Raw genomic sequence first — 27,542 nt, 5'->3', positions numbered from 1 at the left:
GAAGCTGGAAGCCTCCAGAGGGCAGAGGCCAGGCTCCGTGTGTCTGTAATACGCTCAGGGCCTGGCACACAGGACTTACTACATGTTTGTCAAATGGACAAAATCTGGGCCAAGTGGGCCATTTTATGAGGATAGAGAAAAAGAAAAATGAAGCCCCGTCCAGTTCCCTCTTCATGCCACGCCAAGGTCCAGGTTTCAAGCAAGTCTGCTTGAAGAGGTTGTAGAAAATAGTCCCCGAGGGGTGCCTGGGTGGCTCAGTGCGTTAAAGCTGCTGCCTTCGGCTCAGGTCATGATCCCACCGTCCTGGGATCGAGCCCCGCATCGGGCTCTCTGCTCAGCAGGGAGCCTGCTTCCTGCTTCCTCCCTTCTCTCTCTGCCTGCCTCTCTGCCCACTTGTGATCTGTCTGTCAAATAAATAAATAAAATCTTAAAAAAAAAAAAAAAAAGAAAATAGTCCCCGAGGATATCAATTTCAGTGCACGGATGGGGAGAGGATTTCCTTAGTAAAGAGGCATAAAAAGTTACCAGAAGCAAAGGGAGCAATGATTTTGTTTTATGCATGTGGCTGAGAACTCAGATGGCTCTGAATAAATTGATGCAAATCACTTTCATTCCCCATGAAAATAACCGTTTGAGTGCATCTGGTGTTCAGCAAAATGCTTCACTTGGAAATTTGGCCCCAAACGGCTGGTTTCTCTAACAGTCTGCTTTCTCAAAGCTGTGGGCGACAATGGAGGCATTGTTTTAGCGAGTCCCGTTCGCCCAGTCGTGTCTCTGCTGCACTTTTCCTTAACAGGAGAGCGGGCTTGCGCTCCTCCTCACTTTTTCTCTTCTCTGTCTGTCTCTCCTTCTCTTTGTGACACTCCACGAGTAAGCCTCTGCCGTGCTGTCTTTCCTTGACACTTCAGTAATACTCTGGGATAGCTCGGTAGCGTTTCGGTGATGGGAATCCCCATCACTTTTCCTGCAAATGTCAGAACGAGGGAGAGGGGTTAGAGGAAGTCAAGACAGCGCTTTGGGTGGTTTAAGCCAAACATCTGTCAGAGCCGGAATCAGGATCGGACTGCCGTGAGAATGGGTTTCGTTAGGAAGGCAAGGAAGGACCACATGTTTGGCAGATTGCTAATTTCCACTCGAGAGAAGGCCCCCGGGACCGTGGGGGTCTGAGGGCCTGGCAGAATCACTGGTAGCTTCTGTCGCCCAAGATCGCAGGGGCATGACCCTCTCCTAGCAGCCTAGACTTCTGGCCACTCGCCATTTCTCTGAGCTTTGGAAGAAAAATTCAGGTGTCTTTTATCATTCAGAACAGGATTTGAGCCCATTCTTTTTTATTTTTTTTTAAGATTTTTTATTTATTAATTTGACATACAGAGATCTCAAGTAGGCAGAGAGGCAGGCAGAGAGAGGGGGGGAAACAGGCTCCCTGCTGAGCAGGGAGCCCGATACAGGGCTCGATCCCAGGACCCTGGGATCATGACCCGAGCCGAAGGCAGAGGCTTTAATCCACTGGACCACCCAAGCGCCCCAGATTTGAGCCCATTCTTCAAGGCCTTTGTAACCACCTCAGTGCTTTGTAGAACACACGATGGTGGTATGAGCTTTGTCTCTGGGGTAATAAAGAGGCCCGGTCCTAAATGCTGGCCCAGTGTCTTTGGCAGGTGACGTCACCACCCTTAATTTTGCTTCTCGCTCTGTAAAGGGGGTTTTTATTAATACCTACCTGGCCAGGTGGGATAAGGCAAGTGATTTCTTGACATAGTGTCGGGAACTTACCCAATACAAATCAACGTGAGCTGTTATTAGCATTGACTTACAGTAAGAAAGGATAACATGACAGAGGGGGGCGGGATGTTGCAGAGGTTTCTTACTCACTTCATGATTCGGTCATCGATCCCCATCTTACCGCACACCTCCTGTGTGCCGGAAATCATGCCAGGTACCCGGTGTGTGACACACGCGCGTACGAGGAATCTTCTTCCCTCCCCCCACCCGCGCGAAGGAGAGCTCTACTACCAGGGGTCTGTTCGCTTTTTGTAGAGGTGGGAGGGCCGTTGTGGAGGCAGATGGCAGGCCACTTGACCAAAGCTGGCCTTTAGCTGTCTGGCCATTCACTCTAAAATCCTGGGGAGTGGAGGAATTGTGTTTCATTCATTTTCAAGTTTCCAGCCCCTGGCATTACTGCGTGACTTAAAAGTGGTGCCCAGAGCATATACATGGATGCAGTGAGTGAAGGAACTGAAGAACATTCAGTACAGAACTCACTGAACGGGGTCGGGGAGAGGAAGGACCGTCAGGGAGCGTGTGAGCAGCAAACCAAGTTACGGGGCTTAGTCTAATAGCGGAATGATTAAAGGTGGAATGAGTCGCTCCATCTGGCTCTACGCTGAGGGTCTGAATGCTGTATTTCATTTAATTTTCACAGCTCTCTTAAGAGATGGGGTTGGTTTTTGAATCTTGTTTATTTTTACAGAAACACATGTATGTGACATTTACTAACTACAGAGATAGGATCATAGAGATGATGATTGGTACGACAGTATTTTCTCTCTTTGTAATTTATGTGTATGCATATACCACTCCCAACTTTCCCCTCCTTAGCAACTCCTAAATCTTGTTCAGGAGTTTGTATTCTGCTTTCCATGTTTTTCTTTGTACCCATGTGATCCATACAAAAATCCATACGTACAGACACACACGTAGATACATCCGTAACATGGGTGTTTGGAAGTCATTGTTTATATTATAAAATTGTAATTCTGTTACACATTAAAGCTACCTCCTTGGCTTTCTCATTTACCAGTAAATACCTAATGGAAATACAGTACTTAAAAGACATTTATCATAAGTCTGACTCAAGGGTTAGCCAGCTCTGACCCATGAGTAAAATCTAGCTTATGCCTGTTTTTGTAAGTAAAGTTTTATTGGAACACAGCTATGCTCATTCAGTGATATCCTGTTATGGCTGCTTTCATACCGAAGCAAAAGAGTTGATTCATTGGCTTGATGAGGACCGTACAGCCTGCAAAGCTGCTTGCTCTCTGGCCCTTGACAAACAGGTGGCCAACGTTGGTCTTAATTCATTCTTTTTAATGGATTGCTTGGTAATTCAGGGTCTCGATGTGACACTCACTTATTAGCCTACCTATGGGAATATCAGATTTTGGGGGGTCACTAATAAACAATTCTACATCATACATCTCCATATATGTGCTCACTCTTATGTATGTTAACTTTAGCTGAGTTTTTTTTTTTTTAACATTTTATTTATTTATTTGACAGAGATCACAAGTAGGCAGAGAGGCAGGCAGAGGGAGAGAGGGGGAAGCAGGCTCCCCACTGGGCAGAGAGCCCAATGCAGGGCTTGGTCCCAGGACCCTGAGATCATGACCTGAGCTGAAGGCAGAGGCTTTAACCCACAGAGTCACCCAGGCACCCCACTTTAACTGAGTTTCTGAATGTTACTTTATTTGTAATGTTGTAAACCCAGGAGCAGGATTGCTGAATTAAAGGTTGTAAGTATTTTTAAATTTAAATAGGTGTTGCTGTATTGCCTTCCAAAATACTGGAGTACTTTGCATTTCATTGGAAGCACTATTAGGTCTGTTTCATAGAGAGAGAAACTGAGGCTCAGTAGCTCATAATCAGTACGTGAAGAGTCAGGAGAGGAATGTTAAGCCCAGGATGTGGATTTGATGGGAACTGGCAGGGAGGATAAAATCTGGGGACTTTGCACAGATGGAAAACAGACTTCTAGAGCCCCAGTAGGTGTTTGTGGGCTGGGCACCGGGGGAAAGGGTGAGAGAGTGGGGAGGTGAGACTTGGGACGGTGCTTCTGCACCTTCAGAGTGCATCAGGGTCACCTGGAAGGCTTAGTGAGCCCCAGGTCACTGGGCTCAAGCGCCACTGTTTCACAGGTCTGTAGTGGAGAATTGGAATTTGAATGTCTAGTAAGTTCTCAAGTGATGCTGATGTTGCTGGTCCAGGCACCACACTTTGAGAACCACTGCTCTATATTGACTCGAGTCTGGCTCCTTGGTCCCTGGAAGAAATGGGACAAGTGCTAAAGACAGCACGGCAGGGGACTGCGTGCCTTGATGTCCTGTATACCTGTAAAGATTCTCAGGAAGATATATGCCAATCAGAGAACATAGTCCTCTGCTGGGAACGGAGTGTTGTTGCGCTCAGAGTTCCCTCATTGTCTAATTATTGGACACTAACCACTCTTTACATGTGTTGTATCAGTGGTCTGCATTTAAGGGTTTGGGAAAGCGAGATCATGTGATGCTCTCTCACCGAAGAACACTAGACCCTTTTAAGAAATCCTTTTAAAATCCTTCTTAAATCCTTTTCCTCCTCCCACACAAAGGGGAGTATACCTGTCCAGCAGGCGGAGGAAAGGCAGGCAAAGGAGCCTCTCTGCATACCTCTGTACACTGCCATGAGAATGAATTCCATCTTCTCATGCACCACGTGGTTGCCCCGCAATGATGACAGAACTTTTTCAGCAACATTTGCATCTCTGTTCAGGAGGGATTGGTTACCGCCACTTAGCGTAGCAATTAGCATTTTAAGCAGTTTGTATTGATTAAATGAATCTGCTTCATCAAGCAGAAGGAACCCCACAAAATGCAGCAAATGTAGTTATCTCAATAAATGACTCCCAGCACTGAACCATACAAGATAGATCTGCTGGTACTTTACAGTGTGTTTGATAAACTTCAGAAACAGGGATTTGTCAGACTTGGGAAACAGATTGCATGCTCCACAAACACATGCTTGATCTTTATGTCTTTTTTCTTTTTTTAAGTATTGTCTAAAGCCACTGTTCTCTTTTAAGGGAGACATTTGGTCTGGATTTTGTAAGAATAAGCCTAACATTTTAAGATTCAGTTCAAAACATATTTACTATTCATGAGATATTTGAAGTGCTTCTCTCTGGCTAGAGATCTGAACTTATGTTTCAGCTTCTTTGAGAACTCTTTTCTCGTCTCCTTTTAACTTCTCCTGGATTTCATCTTCTCGTAAAGTCTCATTTGAGAAGACCCAAAGGGCTTGGGGGGTGGGAGGGTCTGTAAAGCTGCAGTGTGGGAAGAAGAGAGATGTCTGCTCTGTGCAAGCCTGGTCTTGGAGGGGTCTGTGCTTACACACAACCGTCAGTGCCCGATTCAGAGCTACCAAGTTCTTTAAACTGGTGAATGGATGTGGTGCCGTCGAGGGAGGAAGCTGTGATTTGAGATGCATTTAGTATCAAAAAGAGACTTCTGGATTAAGAATTGGATCTGTGCATGATGTAAAATGCAAATCTGCTTATGAATACATTCATTCGTTCTACAAATTTGAGTATCTACCTTGTGGCAGACCCTGTGCTAGGAAGCAGGAGTACAGCGGAGAACAAGAAACACTCCTTGTCTCCAAAGAATTTGCTGCGTTGTTGTGGGGGATGAGACGATCAACAGTAGACATATACATCTATATATCAAGACTTGGCGAATGCTCTGAAGAACATTACAGCATAAAGCAGGAGAGAGCGATGGAAGTTTATTGCTCTGATGGGGTGATACGCTGGCCGAGGGCTGAGGGAAGTACAGAGTGAGCCTTGAAAATTTCTGAGCGCCAATTGTTCCAGCCAGAGGGGGCCTTAAGAAATTTTCACGGCTCACCCTTAACTACCCTCAGCTCTCTGCCAGAGTATTGAGGCCATTTTATGCTTTGCATGTTCAAGGTCAAGAAGGCTGTGATTTCGAAGCAGATAAAGTGGGGAGATGGAGGAAGAGGGGATGTGCTCTAGAAGTAACGAGAAGCCAGGCGCTGTATGACCTTGTAGCTGTGATAAAGACTTGGATTTTTCTTCGGGTGGGTTGGAAAGTCATTTGAGGGTTTCGAGGAAGGTGAGATATGCTGACTTCACTTTTAAAATTTGGAAAAGACCCCAGATAGGTGGGATAAGAGTCTCAACAGGAAGAACATTCGGGGGCTCCTTCAGCCGTCTTGGGATCTAGGTGAGAGCCATGACGTGGACCAAGATGGCGGGCTGGACATGGTGAAAGGTGGGGCGTTCTCCACACATTCTGAAGGTTGGGAAAACCAGATTTGCTGGTGGGTAAGCAATTCCGTAGGCTAGAGAGTCAACAAGGTAGCCTCACAGGGTTTTCTCTGCTTTAAGCAGAGCAGTAGGTAGAATGGAAGAACCATTTACCTGGAAGGGGAGGAGACTGGAGGAAGTAGGCAGTGAGAAATGGTAATTCAGGAGTGGACATGCTAAACGAGAGAGACCTACGAAGCATGTGGGCCGACATGGGATGATGCACGCAGAAGTCCGAGGTTTCGGGGGCAGAGGGGAGCTCCAGGTGTGCGTTTGAGAACCATCCTAGTGTGGATGGATGATACTCAAACCCACCCCAGTGGTGAACTCTCCCTGTGATCTTGGACAGAGAAGTAATTGTGACTCCTTATTTTTAGGGTGGTTTCAACATCTCTTTAACAGCGATCTGCCTTTTTCTTTCTAATGGCTACAGATTAGTCTGTTTTACAGACGCCACAGTAATGTGAAGGTAAGACAGCTTTAAGAATAAAAACAAAATTGGGGCGCCTGGGTGGCTCAGTGGGTTAAAGCCGCTGCCTTCAGCTCAGGTCATGATCCCAGCGTCCTGGGATCAAGCCCCACATTGGGCTCTCTGCTCAGCAGGGAGCCTGCTTCCTCCTCTCTCTCTGCCTGCCTCTCTGCCTACTTGTGGTCTCTGTCTGTCAAATAAATAAATAAAATCTTTAAAAAAAAAAAAAAGAATAAAAACAAAATTATCAAGTCATCTACTTTTCTGATGTAGCATTTAAAGGTAATTTTTGAGTCACTCTAAAATCCAATTGACATGTAAATTAACATTAAATTTTTAAAATTCATTTAAAAACTGGCTATTGGAATAGTTGTTGATAGAGTGGGTCCCAGAATAACAACTGTGGTTAGCAGAAAAAAAAAATGTTAGGAAGGAGATTGGGTCAGAATTTCATTCCACGATCACATCTGGTAAATAAGAAATGATTAAGGAAATGAGCAAACAAAGTAAGGCACAGACAAAGGATGGGCTATGGCACAGACATTAACGTGGTCATACAGAAGATAGTAGTGTTTAGGAATGTTAAGGTCTGTTCACCATATATTAAATATAAAAAAGAGGATGGCACAACAGCATATCCACACTAGTGCAGTTTGTGTTAAATACACTTTACGGGGGCGCCTGGGTGGCTCAGTGGGTTAAAGCCTCTGCTTTAATGATCTCAGGGTCCTGGGATCGAGCCCCGCATCAGGCTCTCTGCTCAGCGGGGAGCCTGCTTCCCCCTCTCTCTTTACCTGCCTCTCTGCCTACTTGTGATCTCTCTCTTGCTCTCTTAAATAAATAAATAAAATCTTTAAAAAAAATACACATTACGCATGCACAGTTAAAAAAAAAGACTAGAAGGTAATTATTAACATGTTAAAAGTTCTCTTTTTTTCTTTGCTTTTGTTTTTCCTAGGTGATGTGTATAGGGCTAATTTCAAATCTACCTTATATTCTTTAGTGTGTTCCCTGAACATAATAGAAATATGTCAGTACTAGAGAAGAAAGAACACAGTTTATTACAACTTTTAAAGAAATGGACCATAAACAAAATGTGGACCTCCCTCCCACCCCCTTTTGGGTGCTGAGCAAAATGCTACCAGATGTATAGGCAGAGATGCCTTGGAGATTGTAAGCTCCCCAAGGTGGGGAAGAGGGAGACTTTGGTTTTAGGGGGACTTTTGGATTTTCTCCTTTTCCTACAGTTATCCATGTGCCCACTCTAAGAGCTGTGTTCATCCTTATTCATTGAATGCCTTGTGTACTAACTGGGACCAGGTGATTAAATATATTCTCTAAACATATTTATGTTTTTCGGGATTTAATTGGGTGGGGTTTTTTTGTTGTTGTTGTTGCCTGAATATTTTTTTAAAGCTCCTGTCGTGACCCAGGAAGAGTCCAGTATCAAATATTCAGGTTTAAAAAGATGTGAATGCGGGTGCCTGGGTGGCTCAGTGGGTTAAAGCCTCTGCCTTTGGCTCAGGTCATGATCCCAGGGTCCTGGGATCGAGCCCCGCGTCGGGCTCTCTGCTCGGCGGGGAGCCTGCTTCCCTTCCTTTCTCTCCGCCTGTCTCTCTGCCTACTTGTGATCTCTGTCAAAAAAATAAATAAAATCTTTAAAAAAAAAAAAAAGATGTGAATGCTCCTAATAAGACCCTTTTCAGAAACTCTTGCTAAAGACAGTATTTTGATTGATACTGGGCTTAATCACAATATTGCTAAATTGATAGAACCCCAAAATAAGCCATGGATGTTCTTAAAATCAGCTGTGAAGTAGAAGCTAATTTTTTCTCCTTTTTACTGATGAGATGGTATAAGGAGTAAAGGAGGTTAAATAACTAGCCTAGGGTCCTGCAGTTATTAGTGGCAGCTTCCAGACCTTCTCCTGATTTCTGGCCAAATCTGGGCTCTTACCACAGTGGAGAACTTTTTTTTCTCCGTCATGATTGGTCCTAAGGACACAGGACAGTGGTTCTCGAAGTATATGGTCCCTGGACCCGTGAGATCAGAACCATCTGGAGACTTGGTAGAAATGCAAATTCCTGATGGATGGGAACAAGGAATCTGCATTTGAATGAACCTTCCGGGTGATTCTTCTGCTTGTTGAAGTTGGAGAACCGTTGACCCATGGTCTGGAGAGCAAACGTAAGGCATGTTTTCAAATGTTCTTTTCATTGGAGAATAAGTAGGCAGAAAATGAAGGCATCGTTCAGGACGCCCAGTGGAGAACGTCAATGAACCGGGAGGGTGCTGGTAACAAAGCTGAGTGGTGAGTGGAAATAGGGAGACGCTGAGATGCCGACTTTTTTCGGAACACACTTTTACTATTTCTCTCTTGAATTGTCCCTCTGACTCAACTTTGCCCACACTTGGTGCTTAAAATATCCGCAGAAAATAAGTTGGTTTATATATACTTAAAACCGCGGATACTGTCAGAGCTGCCTGAGCTCTGGAGGTCTGTCAGGTTGAGCAGACATCCTGGCTGAGAGGCGGCCCTGGCTCTCGGCTGAATCCCGCTGTCAGAACCGTGTCCTGGTTCCGTCCCGTCAGGATTCAGGTGGGGTGGACGGAAACTCCCGACCTGATTTGCCTGCGCAAAGTTGCTCTTTGGCAAACCCCGGGCTCTCGTTACCGTAAGGAGCCTCCTGGAGCAAGTTTAAGAGCCTGTGAGGAGGTTGGAGTGAGTTCTAGAAGGGCTGACCTGCCATTGTGGTGATGCGAGCCTGTGTCTGAACGGGTGCAGGCTGATGTCACACACACACAGCATATGGTACTCATGAGCCACCACCGCAGCAGAAAGCCTCACCCCGTCGAGCTGTTCAATTTCAACAAACACAGGGCTCTGCTGTAAAACAGCTGGAGAAGGGCGATAGGGTGGCGTGTTCCGGCCAAGAGTCACCGCTGCTCTGTACTCCAGGTCTCCCTCTCATAAAAAACAAAACAAAACAAAAAAAAACATCTAAGCCACTAGTGTCAGCCAGACCCAAGGAAGAATGCAGAAACCAAGAAAGTGGTTGGTGGTGTGGAGGACAGTTTTTTGTTTGTTTGCTTGTTTGTGTTTCTCACTGAGAAGCTATAAATAGCAATCATTAGAACTTTTTCCTCTCCCAAGAGGCTTGATGTGTTTTGCCCGTCATGAGGCGAGAAGGGACTGGGCAAGCAGCATTTCCCTCACTGCGAGCCATGGGAGGTCTTTAAAAGGACCCGTCGGTGTTGATGATGATGATAGTGGCGGGCCAGGTGTCACTCAAGTTTACGTGTCCTTTCCCCTGGGACTGATTGACTGGAAGTCGCCACCCACTAGATTATTATATCCTGAATTTGTTAATAGGCTGTATGGCACACACTGCTATCTGATCTTACTTTTCTGAGGACAGTTTACTGAGCTACTGTTCGCATACCATGCCATACACCCCTTAACCGGTACAGTTTAATGGTCTCGGTATATTCACAGAGTTGTCTCTGTCTCCACCATCGACTCCAGAGTATTTTCATCACCCCCCAAAGAAACCTGTCTCCCGTAGCCATCACCCGCCCAGCCACAGGCAACCGCTCGTTTGCCTTCCCTTTCTCTCTGCATTTGCCGATTCTGGACATTTCCTATGTGTGGACTCAGACAACATAATGGTCTTTTGCAAATGACTTCGTTCACCCGGTATCACGTGTTCAGGTTCATCCGTGGGGTAGCAGGTAGCAGGGCCTCATTCTTTTGTACCGCAATCTGATGACTTTTTATGTGTTTCCTTTCTTTGTCTCATGAAAAGAGAAGTTCTATGAGAAAAGGCACCTTGAGGCTCAGACAAGACGAGGGTGTGTCCCATATGCCACAGTTCTTGTGGTGCACACCGTAAACTGGAACACGGTCTCTGAGTCCGTGGTCGGTCTCTCTTCCCAGCAACATAATGTTTTTGTGCCTTCGAAACCTTATCAGTTACAACCAGTGATTGGTTGAGTATTTCCGGCCACTGGGCAGCAGCAGAACTCACTTAGCCTGGGTTAGGAAGAGACCTATGTGCATCCCTGCTGTTTAGGGAGAAGGTTCGAGTGTTCAAGTACAAGAAGGCATTTGTTTGACTTTCACGAAGCCCGTCTTTGTCCCCCGGTGGGATCTTGAGCTAACACTGCTAACAGAATAAGTGCGTAGAGTTGAACTCCCCGGCTGCGGGGCTGTTCTGGCCGACTGCACGTCTGCACGTGGGTCTTACTGCCGCTCATCACTTGAGTAGCAAAGTAGGAGGAAGCAGAGTGTCGTGACCACGTCCCCCCCTCCCCTCCCCCCCCCCCCCCCAGCCAGTGAAAGCCACGTTAATTGAACCTGGACTTAGAGCTTCTGCAGGAGTTCAGCCTCGGGCTAATGGTGCTTCTCATTGGCTGAGTTGATGAGGATTGATTTCTAAAATCTATCCCCTGCTGCCTGGGCAAAAGTGGGGTTCATTTTTCACTCATTCATTTATTCATCCATCCATTCTGTATTTGTGAGGCTTTTGGAGGCCCTAGTGAGGCGCTGGGGATATGGAGAGCACATATATACTCACCGTTTTCCAGGAGTTTGTGGTCTGCCGTGGAGATGGGGCAGTCCAGCTGCTATCAGCAAAACAATGAAATTATGGGAGTAAGAATGGAACACGAGGGGCGCCTGGGTGGCTCAGTCGGTTAAGGTCAGGTCATGGTCTCAGACGGCTGGGATGGAGCCCTGAATGGGGCTCCCTGCTCCATGGGGAGTCCGCTTGTCCCTCTGCCTCTTCCTTCCCCCATGCTTGTGTGCTCGTTCTCTCTCTCTCTCTCTAATAAATAAAATCTTCAAAATTTTTTTTAAAAAAAATGGAACTAGAGATACCTGGTAGGAGCACTAGATGTCGTTAACAGAGACGCGATGTCAGGAAAATGTTGAGGGGTTCCTGATCTGACTCCTGAAGGGAAGGTAGGCGTCAGCCAGGTGAGAAGGGGGGGGTGGGTGGGGTGCACACAGACCGCACACAGCCTGCCTGGTGCTCCACGTTTGGCTGGCAGGCCCTTCTTTTACACTGTGGGCTGGATTTACTCATGTGCTCGCAAATGTTTAAGAAATGGCCCTCTCAAGAAAAGTGCATGCGTGCAAACGCAGAGCTGGGAAGTGATCTAGAGAAGCATGCTCTTTTACACTGTCTCTGCCAAGTAGATGCGACCGACTCAAATAACCTTAAAGCATGGACGATAGTTAAAATAATAACAGGAAGCGATGAGTTTTGAGTAATACATCTGTTGTGACTTGAATACCATGTACACCATTGTGTGTATTTTATATATACAATTTATGTAACTGTAAGTTTGCATGATTTAAGTTTTATTGATGGCTGCATTTAACAACCAGCTCACAAACTCTCCGAAAATGTAATACTTGGCTTTCGCAAGCTGGTTCCAGCCAGCTCTCCCGCATCATTGATTGGATTCAGTCTTTCACTTGGCAAGAGTATGCCGAACAGCCACCGTTCTGAGAGCTGAGAACACATCAGTGAGCAAAACAAATACCAAAATTCCCTTCTGGTTCTAAAATTCTGGTTTTTCGTCACTGATCTTTCTAACGATCCTGGGCCTCCATGTTGGCTTTGGCGTCTCCAAGCCTTGACTTACGCCAACCAAAGTCATGGCTCCCTGGGCATATCGTCCCCAGAGCTGCGAGCGGATACACATCCAGGCATCTTAAGAGTCTAACATTTAGAAGGAGCAGCGAAGGACGCCTAGTCTGATGTCAGACATCCTGCAGCCCTCCTGCGTGCTGGAGGTGATCGGGGAGATGAACTAAGATGTGAAGCTCCCGCAACCCCTGTGACCTGGGGGAGGCAGCTGGGGATTCGGCTGTGTGCCCGGTAACTCTTCTAGCAATTCCTCTCAGATGCCTGTGTCCCCTTGTCACTCCCGCTGCTCAGATTTTGATGTCCTGTTGTCCCAGGGCCCCCAGATGTCCTCTGCTTTGTCCTTCTTCTGCTTCTGCTTCTTCTTCTTTTTTTTTTTTTTTTAAGATTTTATTCCTTTATTTGACAGAGAGAGATCACAAGCAGGCAGAGAGACAGGCAGGGGTCGGGGGGAAGCAGGCTCCCCGCCGAGCAGGGAGCCCGATGTGGGGCTCGATCCCAGGACCCTGAGATCACGACCCGAGCCGAAGACAGAGGCTTTAACCCACTGAGCCACCCAGGTGCCCCTGCTTTGTCCTTCTTGGATTGTCTTAGACAAAAGCTCTTGGAGGTTACAGACTATGCCTCAAAATCAACAAGTATTTGGCGATAAGCTGAATAAATGTACTTTCCATTTATTTGCTCAGGCGGCCAATCTCTGGAAAAATCCAACTTAGAATGTTCACGAGCACCTGTGAAGACTGCTCCCCACTTGGCAGCCATGGTTTTAGGAGGCGATTGGAATTTAACCTTGAACTTTAGTAAATTCAAGGTGGAGAGCAAGTAGGTGCCTGTCAGTGGGTTCTGAGAGATGGAGTTTGGGTCCTGGGAACCAGGTGCCAGCTGCCCCCATGCTGTGTGAACTCGGGTACTAATTTTTTGGCGTGTTAGCACAGGAGACTGGGCTGGCTAGTCCCATAGTTTGGTGCTCCATGATTGTATTAAACTTTCCTAGTAGTCGCAGGATGCAAAAACAATGATTCAGATCTTTTTTTTGAAAATGTATGTAGAGTTCAAGGACACCTGTTTAATGGAAAGGTGGGAACAAGCCAGTCAGATGTGGTAGACAGTTCTACTTAAAACATCCTTTCTGTGTTCACATTGAGTTCAGATGCATTTGATAAATTGGAGAATGATTCATTCTAATATCAAAGTGCATTGGTGCAAGAAAGTGCGTTGGTTCCCTTCCTGGGCAAGGGAGGCCCAGCGTAGTAGGAGTAGAATTACAGCCTTTAGCAGGAGAGGGAAAAGCTCTCAGTAAACTATGGCACAGACAGAGCGTCTTCGAGCTACAGTTTAAGGAGATTAAGAAATGAGCAGAGCAGAGGGCGCCTGGGTGGGTCAGTTGTTTAAGCGACTGCCTTCAGCTCAGGTCATGATCCTGGAGTCCTGGGATCGAGTCCTGCCTCAGGCTCTGTGCTCAGCGGGGAGTCTGCTTCTCCCTCTCACCTTCCCCTTGTCATGCCCCCCCCCTTCTCTCTCTCTCAAATAAATGAATAAAAATCTTGAAAAAGAAAAAAAGAAAGAAGTGAACAGAGGGACCATAGGCTCTACCCAGAGAGGGGCTTGGCCACCTTGTGGAGGTCTGGACCAGGCTTTGTTCACGTGGCTACGCAGTCAGGGGTGCACACCCTTTGGGAAGAGCCTGGGTTCCGTCTGCATAGTCTGGGCTTCGGAAGACAGCATTTCTAACTAAACGTGTTTCCGTGTGTGTGTGTGTGTGTGTGTGTGTGTGTGTTTTAACAACCCTTGCAAACCCTCCAGCCTCCAAGCTGTCTCTCAGCGGAGTGATGCCTTTGGTTAGAGAGCAGCAGACGTCTTGAGGGGTCATCCCATAAACGGATTTTCCCAAAAGAATTGCAGGTGGGAAGGTCCGTGTCCCGTCACAGCAGACATAGCTGCACTTCAGATTCTTATGGTTTGGGGTCATCTTTACTTCTTACTTCTTCATGTGAAATTACTATGATTTTTATAAACAGAAAAAGAAAGCTAACTACGTACAAGAATAGAAGGTTAAAAAAGAAAAAGGAGGAAGAGTGCAGCCTTTCTTTCCGTGTACTCGAGATGACCTAATTTTAAATCCTCCGAACACATTGCTTTCTCTCTCCGCTGGCAACGCCAATGAACGTCCGTTCAGGTCCCACACCCTGGAGGCTGAGAGTAAGGCTCGGGGTGCCTGGCAGCAATAAAGAATGATGTGGGGGGCGCCTGGGTGGCTCAGTGGGTTGGGCCTCTGCCTTCGGCTCTGGTCGTGATCTCGGGGTCCTGGGATCGAGCCCCGCATCGGGCTCTCTGCTTGGCGGGGAGCCTGCTTCCTCCTCTCTCTCTGCCTGCCTCTCTGCCTACTTATGATCTCTCTCTCTCTCTGTCAAATAAATAAATAAAAATCTTTATTGGAAAAAAAAAAAAAAAGAATGACGTGGAAACTTCCCTGACAGATATCTCACCAGACGACCTCTCACCCTTGAATTGCATTGCTGAATAAGATTTTGTTTCATTATTTTTCTCTGGAGACAATTAAAATGCCCCTTTTTTTCCATAAACTATGGTAATCTTCCAAAGGGTTGAGGAGGAAACAGAGAGCCAGGCTGTGTCATGTTCTCCATGAAACATGATGTTGGTGTCATTGCATTCTTGTGCCTAAATAAGCTTTCTAAAAATACAGTCAAATCACGCTGGTCTGTGGAAATATATTCACGGTACTGTAGTGAATAATTTGACGGGATGGCTATTTCCCGAATGTTTTCTTTACGTTAGATTTTTTTATTATGTTAAATAGAATCTGCTTTTATGAGGAAAATCCAATAATCAGTACCTTGGAAATCCATTCTTTTTATTTATTTGTTTGGTTGGTTATTTTTATGTTTCATGTAAAGGAGGTTTAATGTCACCAGAAGTCACTGGTAAATGGGTTTCGGCTTCTTTGTTTTCATTTTTTGGCTCTGAAGCTTTGAGACATTCAAGTGCACAGAAATAGAGAAACAACCACAGAACTTTTCTGTTAGCTTTGTTCTCGGCTCTTTGCCCTTTTGATCTGATAGGACATGTTTAGGGAGAAAAACGCTGCCGTGAAACCTAGTGCTATCTGATTCTTCCGGGGGACCCATTTGGGTAATTGTCCTATTGTGATAGGACCGAGTATTCAATCCATTGTATGTAAATGCAACACATGTAAATTAAATTATCTTTGGAATACTTGGTTCTAATCTTTGTTCCAAGTTCAGTCTCATCACCTAGAATGAGTTTTGGTCACTGGGGGTATGAAGCCTCCTATTATTTTGGTTACACTGAATGAATGGGTGTGTATTAGGCCTGGATCTACCGTACAGATGAGGTGTGGAGAATGGAGAGTTTTCTTTTAAAAAATATTTAAATGAGGGGCGCCTGGATGGCTCAGTGGGTGAAGCCTCTGCCTTCAGCTCAGGTCATGGTCTCAGGGTGCTGGGATCGAGCCCCGCATCGGGCTCTCTGCTCAGCGGGGAGCCTGCTTCCCCCTCTCTCTCTCTGCCTGCCTCTCTGCCTACTTGTGCTCTCTCTGTCTCTCTGTCAAATAAATAAAGAAATTATTTAAAAAAATAAAAAGTAAAAAATATTTTTTAAAGATTTTATTTATTATTTGACAGATACAGATCACAAGTAGGCAGAGAGAGAGAGAGAGGAGGAAGCAGGCTCCCCGCTGAGCAGAGAGCCCGATGCGGGGCTCGATCCCAGGACCCTGGAATCATGGCCCGAGCTGAAGGCCAGAGGTTTTAACCCACTGAGCCACCCAGGTGCCCCAAAAGTAAAAAATATTTAAATGGGCCTTGTAATTCATAATAATAATTATATATCCTTCATTTTTTCCTGTATTTAGTTTGTGCTAGATAGGTGCTGAGCAGGTACTGAACTCTAATACAGCCCAAGTGGGCAGGCATTTAATGTCACTGCTTCTCATATGAGCAATTAAAGCGGCATTCCACTAGATACAATGGTCGGCAACTCACTGTTTCCCTAATAATACAATACATACATGTTTTGTTTTTCATTGATGTGAATCTGCCTTCCTCCGGTTTTCCATGGCCAAGTATGCCCTAGGGTCTCAGTGCCATTAACCAGGTCCTCAGGGGCAGAGACCCAAGCTGCCTTCGGTTCTAGAGGCTTGCAAACTCTGTCTTACTGCAGAAGCTTGTGCAGATCTGTGTGATTCTGGGCACACTTGTAAGACCGAGGTGGGTTATTTGATATTCGGACAACTTTGGGAAATTGAACATTGCAGATAGTCACTTCTGTTAATGCGTAATAAAACTGAACTATGGGGACGCCTGGGTGGCTCAGTTGGTTAAGCAGCTGCCTTCGGCTCAGGTCATGATCCCAGCGTCCTGGGATCGAGTCCCACATCGGGCTCCTTGCTTGGCGGGGAGCCTGCTTCTCCCTCTGCCTCTGCCTATACTCACTCACTCTCTCTCCCTCTCTCTCTCTGACAAATAAATAAATAAAATCTTTAAAAAAAAAAAACAAAACTGAACTATGATGGCATTCGGAGCGGGCGGAGATGAGACACTTGGCTCTTCCTGCTGTATTGTCCCCATGTACCTATCCTTCTGCTCAACTCCTGCCCATCCTTGAGGCCATCTTCTTTCTGAAACTTCCCTTGTAAGGTCAGTTCCGCCAATGTGTCAGACAGGCCACTGACGACTCCCCAGGACCCGGAGCCTACAGCCCCAGCGTCCCTTTTCCTCCCTCCATATCTGGACCCAAGATCAGGCGCTTGGAAGAGGAGACAGTGTTTTGTTCTGATCCTAGTGACAGAACACCCAATTCAAATCAGCTTGAACTGAAAAGAGATAATTGGCTCATATAATTGAGAAGTCCGGGGCTAGTTTCCAGGTTTAGGTGGGATCCAAGGTCGCCCCCTTTTCTTGGCTGTCTTCCTCTGAGTCAGTCCATCGGCTGGCATGCTCTCCCTTCGTTGTTCCAAGGCAGGCTCCCGCCCATCTCCCGTCCCCAGCAACCCCACAAGGAAGCCCATTCATTCAACGCAGTGTGCATTTGCTGTGCACCTGCCACGCGCCAGGAAATGTTCTCGACCTGGAGGAGAGAGCGCAATGGATCGAACAGACAAAAACACTTGGCTTACCTCCGTGGGTTCTTTCTTCCACAAAAGTTCTGATACATGTTCCCAGGGATTGTGTCTTATTGGCCTGACTTAGGTCACCGAACCATGCCTAGAATCAGTGGTGAGGTCATCAGCCCCCTGTAACCAGATAGACGGAGCTGAACCGGCGGGAGGGAGGTTCTCCGAAGGAAAGTGGACAGGCTGTTGCCAGGAGGGGAGGAATGGTTGCTGCCAAGTGAGCAAAAGCGAGTAGCTGAGCCCCCCGGGGGGAGATGCCCGCAGAGGGGCCCCCAGCTGCTCCGAGGTTCTGATCCCCGGCGCTCCGGTTCTCTGCCAAGCCTTTTCCAGCCCCCGGGGCACTGACACGCTCCTTTCTCCCCTTGGATGCAGCTCCAGATGAAGATGAGCGAGCGGGCCGCCTCCCTGAGCACCATGGTGCCCTTGCCCCGCAGCGCCTACTGGCAGCACATCACGCGGCAGCACAGTGCCGGGCAGCTCTGCCGCCTGCAAGGTAAGTGGGCGGGGAGGGGTGTAGAGGCCACACGCCAGGGCACGTCCCTGATCGATCACCGTGACCTGGGAAAATTGTTTACAATGCGGATCCCTGGGCCCTCAACTCCACTGGGTTTCTCGATCTTAGGAAGTGGATGAGCAAACCACCTTGAGCAGACACCTGCGGAGGGTGCGGGCAGGAGAGGCAAGGGTCCGCGCGGCGAGAAAACAGGCTGGTGCCCTTGGCACCAACGGCACCAGCATCTTTTGGGAACGTGCTCGAAGGCAAATGCACAGGCCCCTTCCGGGATCCTGAAAGTTCCAGGATCAGGAGCTCCGGGGTGGGGGCCCCGCCATCTGTGTGTTCATCAAGCCCACCAGGGGATTCTCGTGAATGCCCACGCTTTGGAACCTGTGCCGTTGGAAAGGGATGCACCAGGCGGGGTCCCGGGTTCTGGCTCTGCGGGGACTCTAAGCAAACCCTAGGAGGCCTGCCTTCCAGAAAAGTGGGTTCAGAAGCAGGATGCAGAAGAGCCCGTGGCGGGGACAGCAGGAAGAATGAGAAAAAAATTTAAACATTTTCTTATCTTTTCAAGTGCAGCTTTTATGGTTTATAGTATGTAAGAACAGCTTGTCCGTGTGTAACTTACAGAAAAAATAAATAGGCCTCTGCGGGGGACCCCTGCTGGAGAACTTTGCATGACGAGCAGCAAGATGCCAGGACTTAGAAGGGTGTGTGGAGGACGGCACCTAGTTCGTATGCAGAAATCTGCCGAATGAATGAGTCTGAGAGCCAGTGAAGGGCCACAGGAGACAGGCCTCGGCCATCAAGAGCACTGTCTGCTCCCTGGTCACTCAGCCTTTTCAGCCCTTCCTGGTGGCCATTTCTCCCCCAGGGAGCTTTTCCCATTCTTTCTTTCCCCGCATCCTGGGTCACTCTTTGTCATCTCCGGGTCTTACCTTCTGACTCCAAGGTAACCCTCCCAGACTCCCTTACAGCTGGCCCGGGATCTTCATTATGTGTGTTCCCAAGACGAGGGTGCTGGCCCCTCTCTTTAGAGTCCTCCTTCCAGGGCTCACATCATGTTGTTTTGTGTGGCCAGTGGCCTCCTCTTCCAGGAAGCAGTAAAGCCAAGGAGAATGGGTCTGTTTTGTCCTCCTGATTTCATCCCCCAGTGCCTTGATGCAGTGGCCATGCCCTGAGTCTTTGTTGAGTGAATGTGTACTGAGGGTCCTTACATTCTAGTCTTTGTGACTCTATAAGCTCTGCCCCTTAGCAGAGAGGGGAGCACAGGGTGGGTGATCGTTTGTTCCCCAGCATGTTCAGAAAGTTTTGCAATATTTGAATTACATGATCAGCATTTTTCTCATAGGCGTACCTCCTATACTATGATTCAATTTTATGCAGTCTCATCTCCTTAAATAGATTCATTTTTGTAAAGAAAATTGTATGCCACTGCCTGTATACTCTTAGAGCACCTGGCTATGTTTTCTGATACACAATAAGATAAATAGTAATTATCGAAAGTTTAAAGGATTACGCATAACATGAATTCACACAAAGCTATTGAATTGCTTTGTAACTTGACTTTCTACACTTACCGAGACGATCTTTACAAAGAAAGTAGGTCTTTCTAGATTGTGCGTGTCAGGCTTGCAAAACAAAGTTGAGAACCAAAGCGATGTAGGCTTCCTAGGGAGGAAATTGATAAGTGACCTTAATTCCTGACAATAGTGAATGATAATTTGCGAAGTCGGTTTGCATCAAAGGTGATGCATTGTGGGATTTCCCTAGAACAGCATGTTTGCAAAGAAGCACCAAAGAGTGAGATAACCTGAACACCTAGGATATGTAGCAGTTTTAGAATTTATTAGTGAATATCCCAGAGCTTAAGAATCCTTAGGACGTAGAAGATGGCATGTAAAGGGCATACTCACCTTCCTCTCCCTAACTAATCTAATAACTATCCTTAACCAAAATGAGGAGACATTCATCAGAAATGATGAAGCCTAAGGGTCTTATCAGGACCCCAGTGTATAATAATACTCTACAAACTCTGTTGGGGTTTCAAAAAACATCTGTTTAGGTATAAAGAGGGTGTTGTGGATACTGTTACACTGTATGCTCCCAGGGTGTGTATGACTCTTCTGACAACATCTACCCTGTGGTTACTGGAAAGGAAACAGCTCGATATCCAGCATACAAATACTTTTTTTTTTCCCAAGAAAAACAACAAAATTGGCAAATTTACCTGCACGCACTAAAGCCCATATTATGTGTGGAAGGGCCTGCACAGCTCGCAGGTCCAGAATGGTCATCAAAGACTAGTAATCCGCTGATTCCAAAATAATAGTAGTAGTAACTGTGTCTCTAAAAGCAGAGCAGAACTGTACACGGCATCACAGTAAAGAAAGAAATTTGCATCCTTGGAGAAGTTCCCATTATTTCTTTTTATCGAAACTAGCATGTCACCCATCAAACAACTCATCAAAATTAGACGTGGGTTTATGCCCTTTACTGTTTTTATTTTGAATTATCCCTACAGCCCATCACTCAAAAAGTAATGAGATTACTGTAAAATCAGGTCGAGTTTCTTGGTATAGATTTTTCAAGTGATCACAGTCATAGCAGTCCCAGAACAGTAATTTGAGGATAGTGATTTCTTAGGTTCTAGTGAGATTAATGGCCATCATCATGAGAATGAATACCACAGATTTTCCGCAGAGCTCTTGGACTCTCAAGCTTTGTATTGATAATCTATAGGGTTTTGAAGATGATTGTGTCCTAGGTTTTGAAGATGATGGTTAAAGCTTACCTTGGTTGCTTTTTGTCAAATATTAAGATCTTCATTGAACATGAATTTGCATTTGAGTTCTTAGAGTTTCCCTGTTCAGCACACGGATAATACTTGGGGAACACCCTAATATCTTAGAATATCTGTATGCCTGAAAATGGCATGGTAATGGTCTCAGAATTATTATTATGATTTGCTTTCTGTTTGGGGACCGGTCATTCCATCCGATTATTTGCTTCTGCATGAATTTCGTTACCTGTGTTGGTGAATGTGTTTTATTTTGTATTCAATTCGTACCAGTGTTTACGGAGAGATTTCTTCACTGCATGTTCTGCATAGATCTGTCTGCATTTGTGTTATCTTGTGGATCACTTTTGAGTAACCACTATTCATTGAGATACAGGGCCCCTATGTGGTCTATGTCATGTGGGACTCAATTTACCAGTAATTTGTTACCTTAAGGAAAAAAAAAAAGTTCTCAGACTACCTAAAATCTTCTTATCAGAGGTGGTCAGTTCCATGACAAATAGGATAAGTTCATCTGTCCATCTGTCTATGCTGTCTGTCCTCCTCCTTCTCTTCCCCCCACCCCCCTGAATAAAGCTGGAACTGGAAGAAAATGAATGACATCATTGTCTGTGTGGGCCATACACTGAGGTTACGCTGCACGTGATATCTTGTTTTGATGATGTTTTTGAGTTGTGGTTCCTCTGGCCAGCTCGTTTACCTGGGGGTATTTCAGGAGGACTTTTCTAGATGACAGATCTGGAAGCTAACCTTGGAAAGCCCATAGACCCTTACAGGGGCACTAGTCCATCTGGTTGGAGAACAGGTCATTTCCTCTCCAAATTTAGTCCTACAGAGCCACCTGCTGGTTAGTTTTGGAATTGTTATTATTATTATTATTTTAAGATTTTATTTACTTATTTGACAGAGATCACAAGCAGGCAGAGAGGCAGGCAAAGAGAGAGAGAGAAGCAGGCTCCCTCCTAAGCAGAGAGCCTGATGTGGGGCTCGATCCCAGGACCCTGAGATCATGACCTGAGCTGAAGGCAGAGGCTTAACACACTGAGCCACCCATGCACCCCAGTTTTGGATTTATTATTTCTGGTGGTGGTGGGAAGAGGTGCTGACTTTGACACAGCCTGGTATATGAAGACATATTTAATCCACCATCACCGCCTCTCCTGCCCCATTTCCAGTTTTCATCGAAATGCCCTTCTAGGGTTGAGCACCTACAAAATCAACATGTGGAAAGGGTTTATCATGAATCCTAGAAGAGATTCAGGAAGGAGAAGCATTTATCGAGTTGGACACTGTATTCACAGGATTCTTTCAGGAATGCATCGCACAAAATAACCCCAGACCGGTGGGTTCCCAAGTGTGTTCCGTGGAGTACTAATTCCAGTAGATACGGCCCTTTCCCCAAACAGTAGTGTGGTCCAGTGAGTTTGGGGGAAATGCTCCAGGTTAAGTTAAATTCTTCTTTCAGAGATTGAGAATGCCAATCACTGTTTTCAAGGTTTCGAGATGTCCTGCCATAAAGAAACCGTTTTATCTTGTTTAAACTAGAGCTCTGCAAATTTATTTGCATATGAAACCTTTTCTCTCCTTGTTTTAATGTAAGTAAACATGGACACACCACTGGAAAAGTGCCAGATTGGGGCGCCTGGGTGGCTCAGTGGGTTAAAGCCTCTGCCTTCAGCTCAGGTCACAGTCCCAGGGTCCTAGGATCGAGCCCCGCATCAGGCTGTCTGCTCAGCGGGGAGCCTGCTCCCCCCCCACCCCCTCTGCCTGCCTCTCTGCCTACTTGTGATCTCTGTCTGTCAAATAAATAAAATCTGTTAAAAAAAAAAAAAAGTGCTAGATTTGTTCCTTACAAGGCACACAAGGCATACTGAATGAGTCTCTTTTCTGAAGATAGACTTTCTTAAAGACCTGTTCAGGGGAGGAAGGAGCCAGCAGGTGTATCCAGCCTCATCGGGGGCCCTTCTTAAACTCTGTCACTTCCTTCTCAAAGTTATCCTCTTAGGAATCTTTCTCTTACTCCAAAGGTTCTCCATTGCTTAATATTTCCAGAATCCTTTTACTGGCATTGCCTTGGAAGACAGTGTCCCTTGTTTAAAAACAAGAAGCAAATAGGCATCGTTGATCAGATTTGACTTCAGATAATTTTAGGAAATCAAAGATTGGCACCACAGGTTTGTGTCACCATCACCCCGGCATCCCTCGTGTTGCCGTATCTGGTTCTCCTGGCAACACTTTGAGTTGGAAAGAGCAGGACTGTGTTCTCCATTTCCATGAAGGCAGAACCTGAAGCCCTTGGAGGTCAAGTTTTTGCTCAAGATCACAGAGCTAGTGGGCGAGGGACTGGTGTTAAAACTCCTCTCTTTCTTTAGCATATATTCTTACCTGTGAGAAGAAATTCTGGCACCATGGCTGTTTCAAAGGCACGTGTCATAGAAAGAAAACAACCCCTCGAGAGGACTGGTTCCAGCTCGTGCAATTTGCATATTCATTTTAACGATGGTAGATTCCCAGAAGCAAGTGGCTACTTCAGAGACATCAACGCTGGTGTTTCAATATTAATTCTAACGCAGTCACATACATGGTGTGTGCATCGGTGAAGAGAGAAGAGATTAAGACGTGAGCAAATGTAAAAGGGTAACAGATAGATGAAAGGCTCAAACTCTCACGTCTGTCAGGATCGGGGAGGACGTGCAAACAGTGAAACAGGGCACGGATGGGTGTGGTGGGTGCCTGGTGCATCCAGGGCCCCTGGGGCAGAAGACAGAACAGGAAAACAGGGAGATCCGCACCTTTATGGAAGTTTGGAGTTATTTAATGATTGACCATAAGTTCTAAACATTTTATGACCTCTGTAGGCCAGAGAAGAGGTCTGGGCCCAGATGGGGTCTACAGGCTGGTCCCAGCTCATGACCCTTGGTGAGCTGCGAAAATGTGGGACAGGTCATTCAATCCATTTCCTGGCTTTAAGCTAACAATAGCACTGACGCCAAGCCAGAAAGATTCCCTTGGCCAGCGTGATGATCGAGGTTGCCAGTGCTTCCCTTCTGATGTGACCCCAAGTGAATACGATCGTTCCCTTTTCTCACAAACTTTTACAATCTAAGGGGCAATGGATGAAGGTTCAGAGAGGGCTTTATTCTTGACCGAAGACTTGGGTTTTGCATCGATAATATTTGTACACAGCGTACTTCGCATGGGAATTTTTATCCAACTGTAATAAGGGTGTATGGTGTATTTACCTGTAGTCCCCAAATTCATTAAGTCATCCCTGCAGCCAACACGGGGCTCGAACCCATGAGCCCGGGATCAAGAGTCAGATGTTCTACCGACTGAGCCCGCCAGGCGCCCCTTGTAGTGTTCAAATTCATTAATACAATTTCTCAGTGTTACCGTGTGTGTGCACATGTGTGTAGTGGAAACAGTATAGGATCTGTGTTCAGACTGGTTAGGAGGTTGGAAGAAATGATTTCTTGTGATTTCGGACATCTGACTATTCACGCTTCTCTACTAATAATCACTGCCCTTGCGCACCAGTGACTGTCTGACTAGGTCTAGGATTTCCCTGTGGTTCCATGTTGAGGCTTGCAAATGTCCAAATCCATGATTTCTTATGTCAGGAAGGGTCTTGGCAGGTCTCACGGAGCTCAGGGCTGTTTGCGAGAAGGTAATAGCGGTTAAACTAAGCCATATGCCCCCATGAAGCTTTTTGCTTGGTTCCTGGTTTAAAAACATCATTGTCTTGAACTTGTTCCCGTGGCGCAACCCTATCGCTGCAGTACCCGGGTTTGACCCACACGTATGGTTACCGACATGCTGCCCTCGGGGCCCTTGGCGGGCTCAGTCAGGGAAGCATCTGCCTTCGGTTCAGGTCATGATCGCCGGGCTCCTGGGTGGAGTCCCAGGTTGCTCTCCCTGCTCCGTGGGGAGCCTGCTCCCCCCTCTCCTTCTGGCTGCTGCTGGCCCTCCTTGGGCTCGCTCTGTGTGTGTCAAATCAATCAATCAATCAATCAACACATACACACACACACACACACACATACATACCTAACTAACTTACTTACTTACTTAAAAAAAAAAATCTTTTAAAAAGAAAGAAAGAGGGTGGTGGGGATATGGACATTGGGGAGGGTATGTGCTATGATGAGTGCTGTGAAATGTGTAAACCTGGCGATTCACAGACCTGTACCCCTGGGGCCAATAATACATTATATGTTTATTAAAATAAATTAATTAATTAATTAAAAAAAAAAAAGAAAGAAAAAAATTGCTGTGTTCAGTTGCTCTGGTTTTGCTCTGCCCCGGTCTGAGAACTCCCAGAGCCGCCAGCGTGGATTCCCGGACTTGTGGCAACCCCCGGCCAGCAGGTGGCAGTAAAACCCCTCGTATAAAATCCAGCGCCCTGTCCGCGGGGGATGGACCAGCCAGGGCCTGGGGGCCCCGTGCAGTCCGCTATGTTTTTGAACCAAGTTTTGCTGGAGCGTCCATGCCCCTTCGTCCTGCACTCCCTGTGGTTGCTCTCATGGGGCGGGCAGCGGACTCGAGTTGCGGTGAGACCGAATGGTCTGCAAAATTTAAAATATCTAGTATCTGGCCCTTTATAGACGAGTGTGCCCGGCTCCTGCCTTACCTCCCGGAGGCCGCTAACACGGGCCCTCCGTGTTGCCTTCCCCGTGTCTTCGGTTGTCTTGGCTTGGAGCCTAAGCCCGAAATAAGAAGGCCTGTGTGGGCTTTAGGGAGTCCTTGCAACAAAATTTCCTAAGTATAAATAGCATGTTGCCTTCTTTCTAGTCGGATTTCCAGAGAGTATGCTAGACAAAAGTTTTCACAGTTCTAGGATTCCTTCTCCTGCCCCTTCAATATCCTGAACATGGGAGCCGATGAAGAGAAAAAATTAAGGAGGAAAGTCGCGGCGAGTGGTCGGACCGTAGTTCAGCGCAAAGACCCCGTGCAAATGACACGTTAATCGCGTTGTCTCTCCTGACTCTTATCTGCATCTCACTGTGATCCTGTGTTGCATGTTACTTACGTCTGTGCTGTAGAAACCTGTTGCTAGCTAATGTGATGGCGTGCTTTCTTGAAAGATAACGGCCGGTTTTAAATTCTTTTTGGAAAAGATGTCTCCAGCCCTCTGAAGCTTCATCGGACAGAGACTTTCCCTGCCTACCGATCCGAGCACTGACAGATGCTGCGGAGCATGGAGGATGGTTGTGGGACACACCTGCGATGTGTTGGCCGCTGCAGATCCACCGGGAGGCCACGGAATGACGGCGAGGGGAGCCATGAAGGGAAGAGGCTGGGAGTCCTGGCTAATTGGGTGGTCATTGGGAAACTGCAATGCAATATTTGTCTTTTTCTTTAAAAAAAAAAAAAAATCTTAGCGTGATTGAAACATGCTCTGTAGATATCGACTTTTTGTTCCCTCTTTTACAGCTGGACGGAAAGGAGTCAATGCCGCAGAATGATTTTCTATTGTAGATACGGTGTCCCTTGCACTTCTCTGAATCTGTCCTTTTGTGGATTCTTGTGATTTTTCCTTCTGAGTGTTTCAATTGTATGACGGTCGGTACTGATAATAAATGGCTCTTCATTATTTGTTATCCGTTGATACCGTATTCCTCCGTTGTTAATATTATGGTTCTGGTTAACTACTAGAAATTATTTTTTTGATGTTACGAATTAGTTAAATCAGTGCTTTGATTGACTCTTACCTATTAGGTTAAGAAATAACCTCCAAGGACCCTTTAGTCTTCTTTACAGGGTTACAGTTTTGCTCTCACACCATCTTCCTCCTACCCCCACCTTCCTTTTTTTAAAGCCTTTGTTTTGTTTGGAGTCCCTCCGTAAAACATTTTAAAATAAATGAGCATTCTTTACCCCCATGTTCTCCGGATTCTGGCGATCTGGTTTTCTCTTCTATCTTTGGTGTTTATGAGGGTATGTGGATATCCTCCTTACGAGCCAGGAGCCCGTCTGGCATTGCCCTTGATGTCAGTGTGACTGTTTACGCATCTGCCTGCTTACTCATTCAGCTGGTCTGTTCTGAGCATCTTCTCGTTCCAGACACGTTGCTAGATAGAATCCAGGGATAGAAGGATGAGGAGACGCAGGCCCTGTCACATTAGGTGCGGAGGAGTATGACAGGGAAATAAAGTTGCAGTGATAATAGAGAGTGACATTGGCTAAATGGGTCTCCAGTGGCCATGTGCCTCTGAAGAGGCAGTCAGTCTGTGCCCCAGGCTTTCCCCCCTAGGAACTGCCAGATGGGAATTCAATCTTGGGAGGTCCCGAGGCTAGAATGGCTATGGTTTTGTAGGAAGCAGGGATGGTGTGTGTCTCAGTCACTACCCTATTGTCCGTAGTGTTCCCTTATACAGTATAGGGCGTCGGGTTAAATGTGATACACAAATGACTAAGTGTTTAGTGTAAGTATATCCCAAATATTGCATGGGATATAAATATACTAAAAAATGTTCATTGTATATCTCAGATTGAAATTTGATGGGATGGTCTTTATTTTTCTTTGCTAAATCTGGCCGTCCTATTTCCCAGGCTCTAGACCTGTGCCTTACACATAGCTCATGCTTGAAAAATACGTGATAATTGAATGGAGAGATGAATCAACTCTTATCCTGGGGATAGAATTCTTCCCATAAGGGGAGGCAAGTTAATATTGATTGTGTACTTTCTCAGTGCCAGACACTGAGCTAAGTCCTCTAAAATTATCCTTTTCCCCAGAAAAATCTATCCTGTATTTTTTAGAGAAAAAGTGAATTTTACTCAGCACCAAGCAAGGGCCATAAAAAGGTTCATTTTCATTTGTGCTCCTTCCCAAAGTGCATAATATCTCAAAATGGAGACTGACCAGTGAGACCCTAGTGGACCTGCT

General features: G+C 46.2%; 1 protein-coding gene across 2 annotated transcripts in view; it reads left to right on the top strand.

Moving 5' to 3' along the window:
* The window catches only part of DOK5 (docking protein 5), a 154,018-nt gene extending 127,481 nt beyond the window's left edge, over nt 1-26,537 (top strand). The window contains exons 7-8 of one of the 2 annotated variants that reach the window (XM_080814655.1): nt 17,730-17,850; nt 25,771-26,537. In XM_080814655.1, coding sequence (XP_080670781.1) covers nt 17,730-17,850; nt 25,771-25,835 — 186 coding nt within the window. In that variant the 3' untranslated portion in view covers nt 25,836-26,537. The remainder of the gene's footprint in view (nt 1-17,729; nt 17,851-25,770) is intronic. The other variant, XM_080814656.1, reaches the window with a different exon arrangement.
* Nucleotides 26,538-27,542: the final 1,005 nt, after the last annotated feature.

Source organism: Martes martes (assembly GCF_963455335.1).
Source record: "Martes martes genome assembly, chromosome: 9".
Taxonomy (NCBI): domain Eukaryota; kingdom Metazoa; phylum Chordata; class Mammalia; order Carnivora; family Mustelidae; genus Martes; species Martes martes.
Note: the sequence above shows the minus strand (reverse complement) of the source record. Positions and strands in the feature narration are given on the sequence as shown.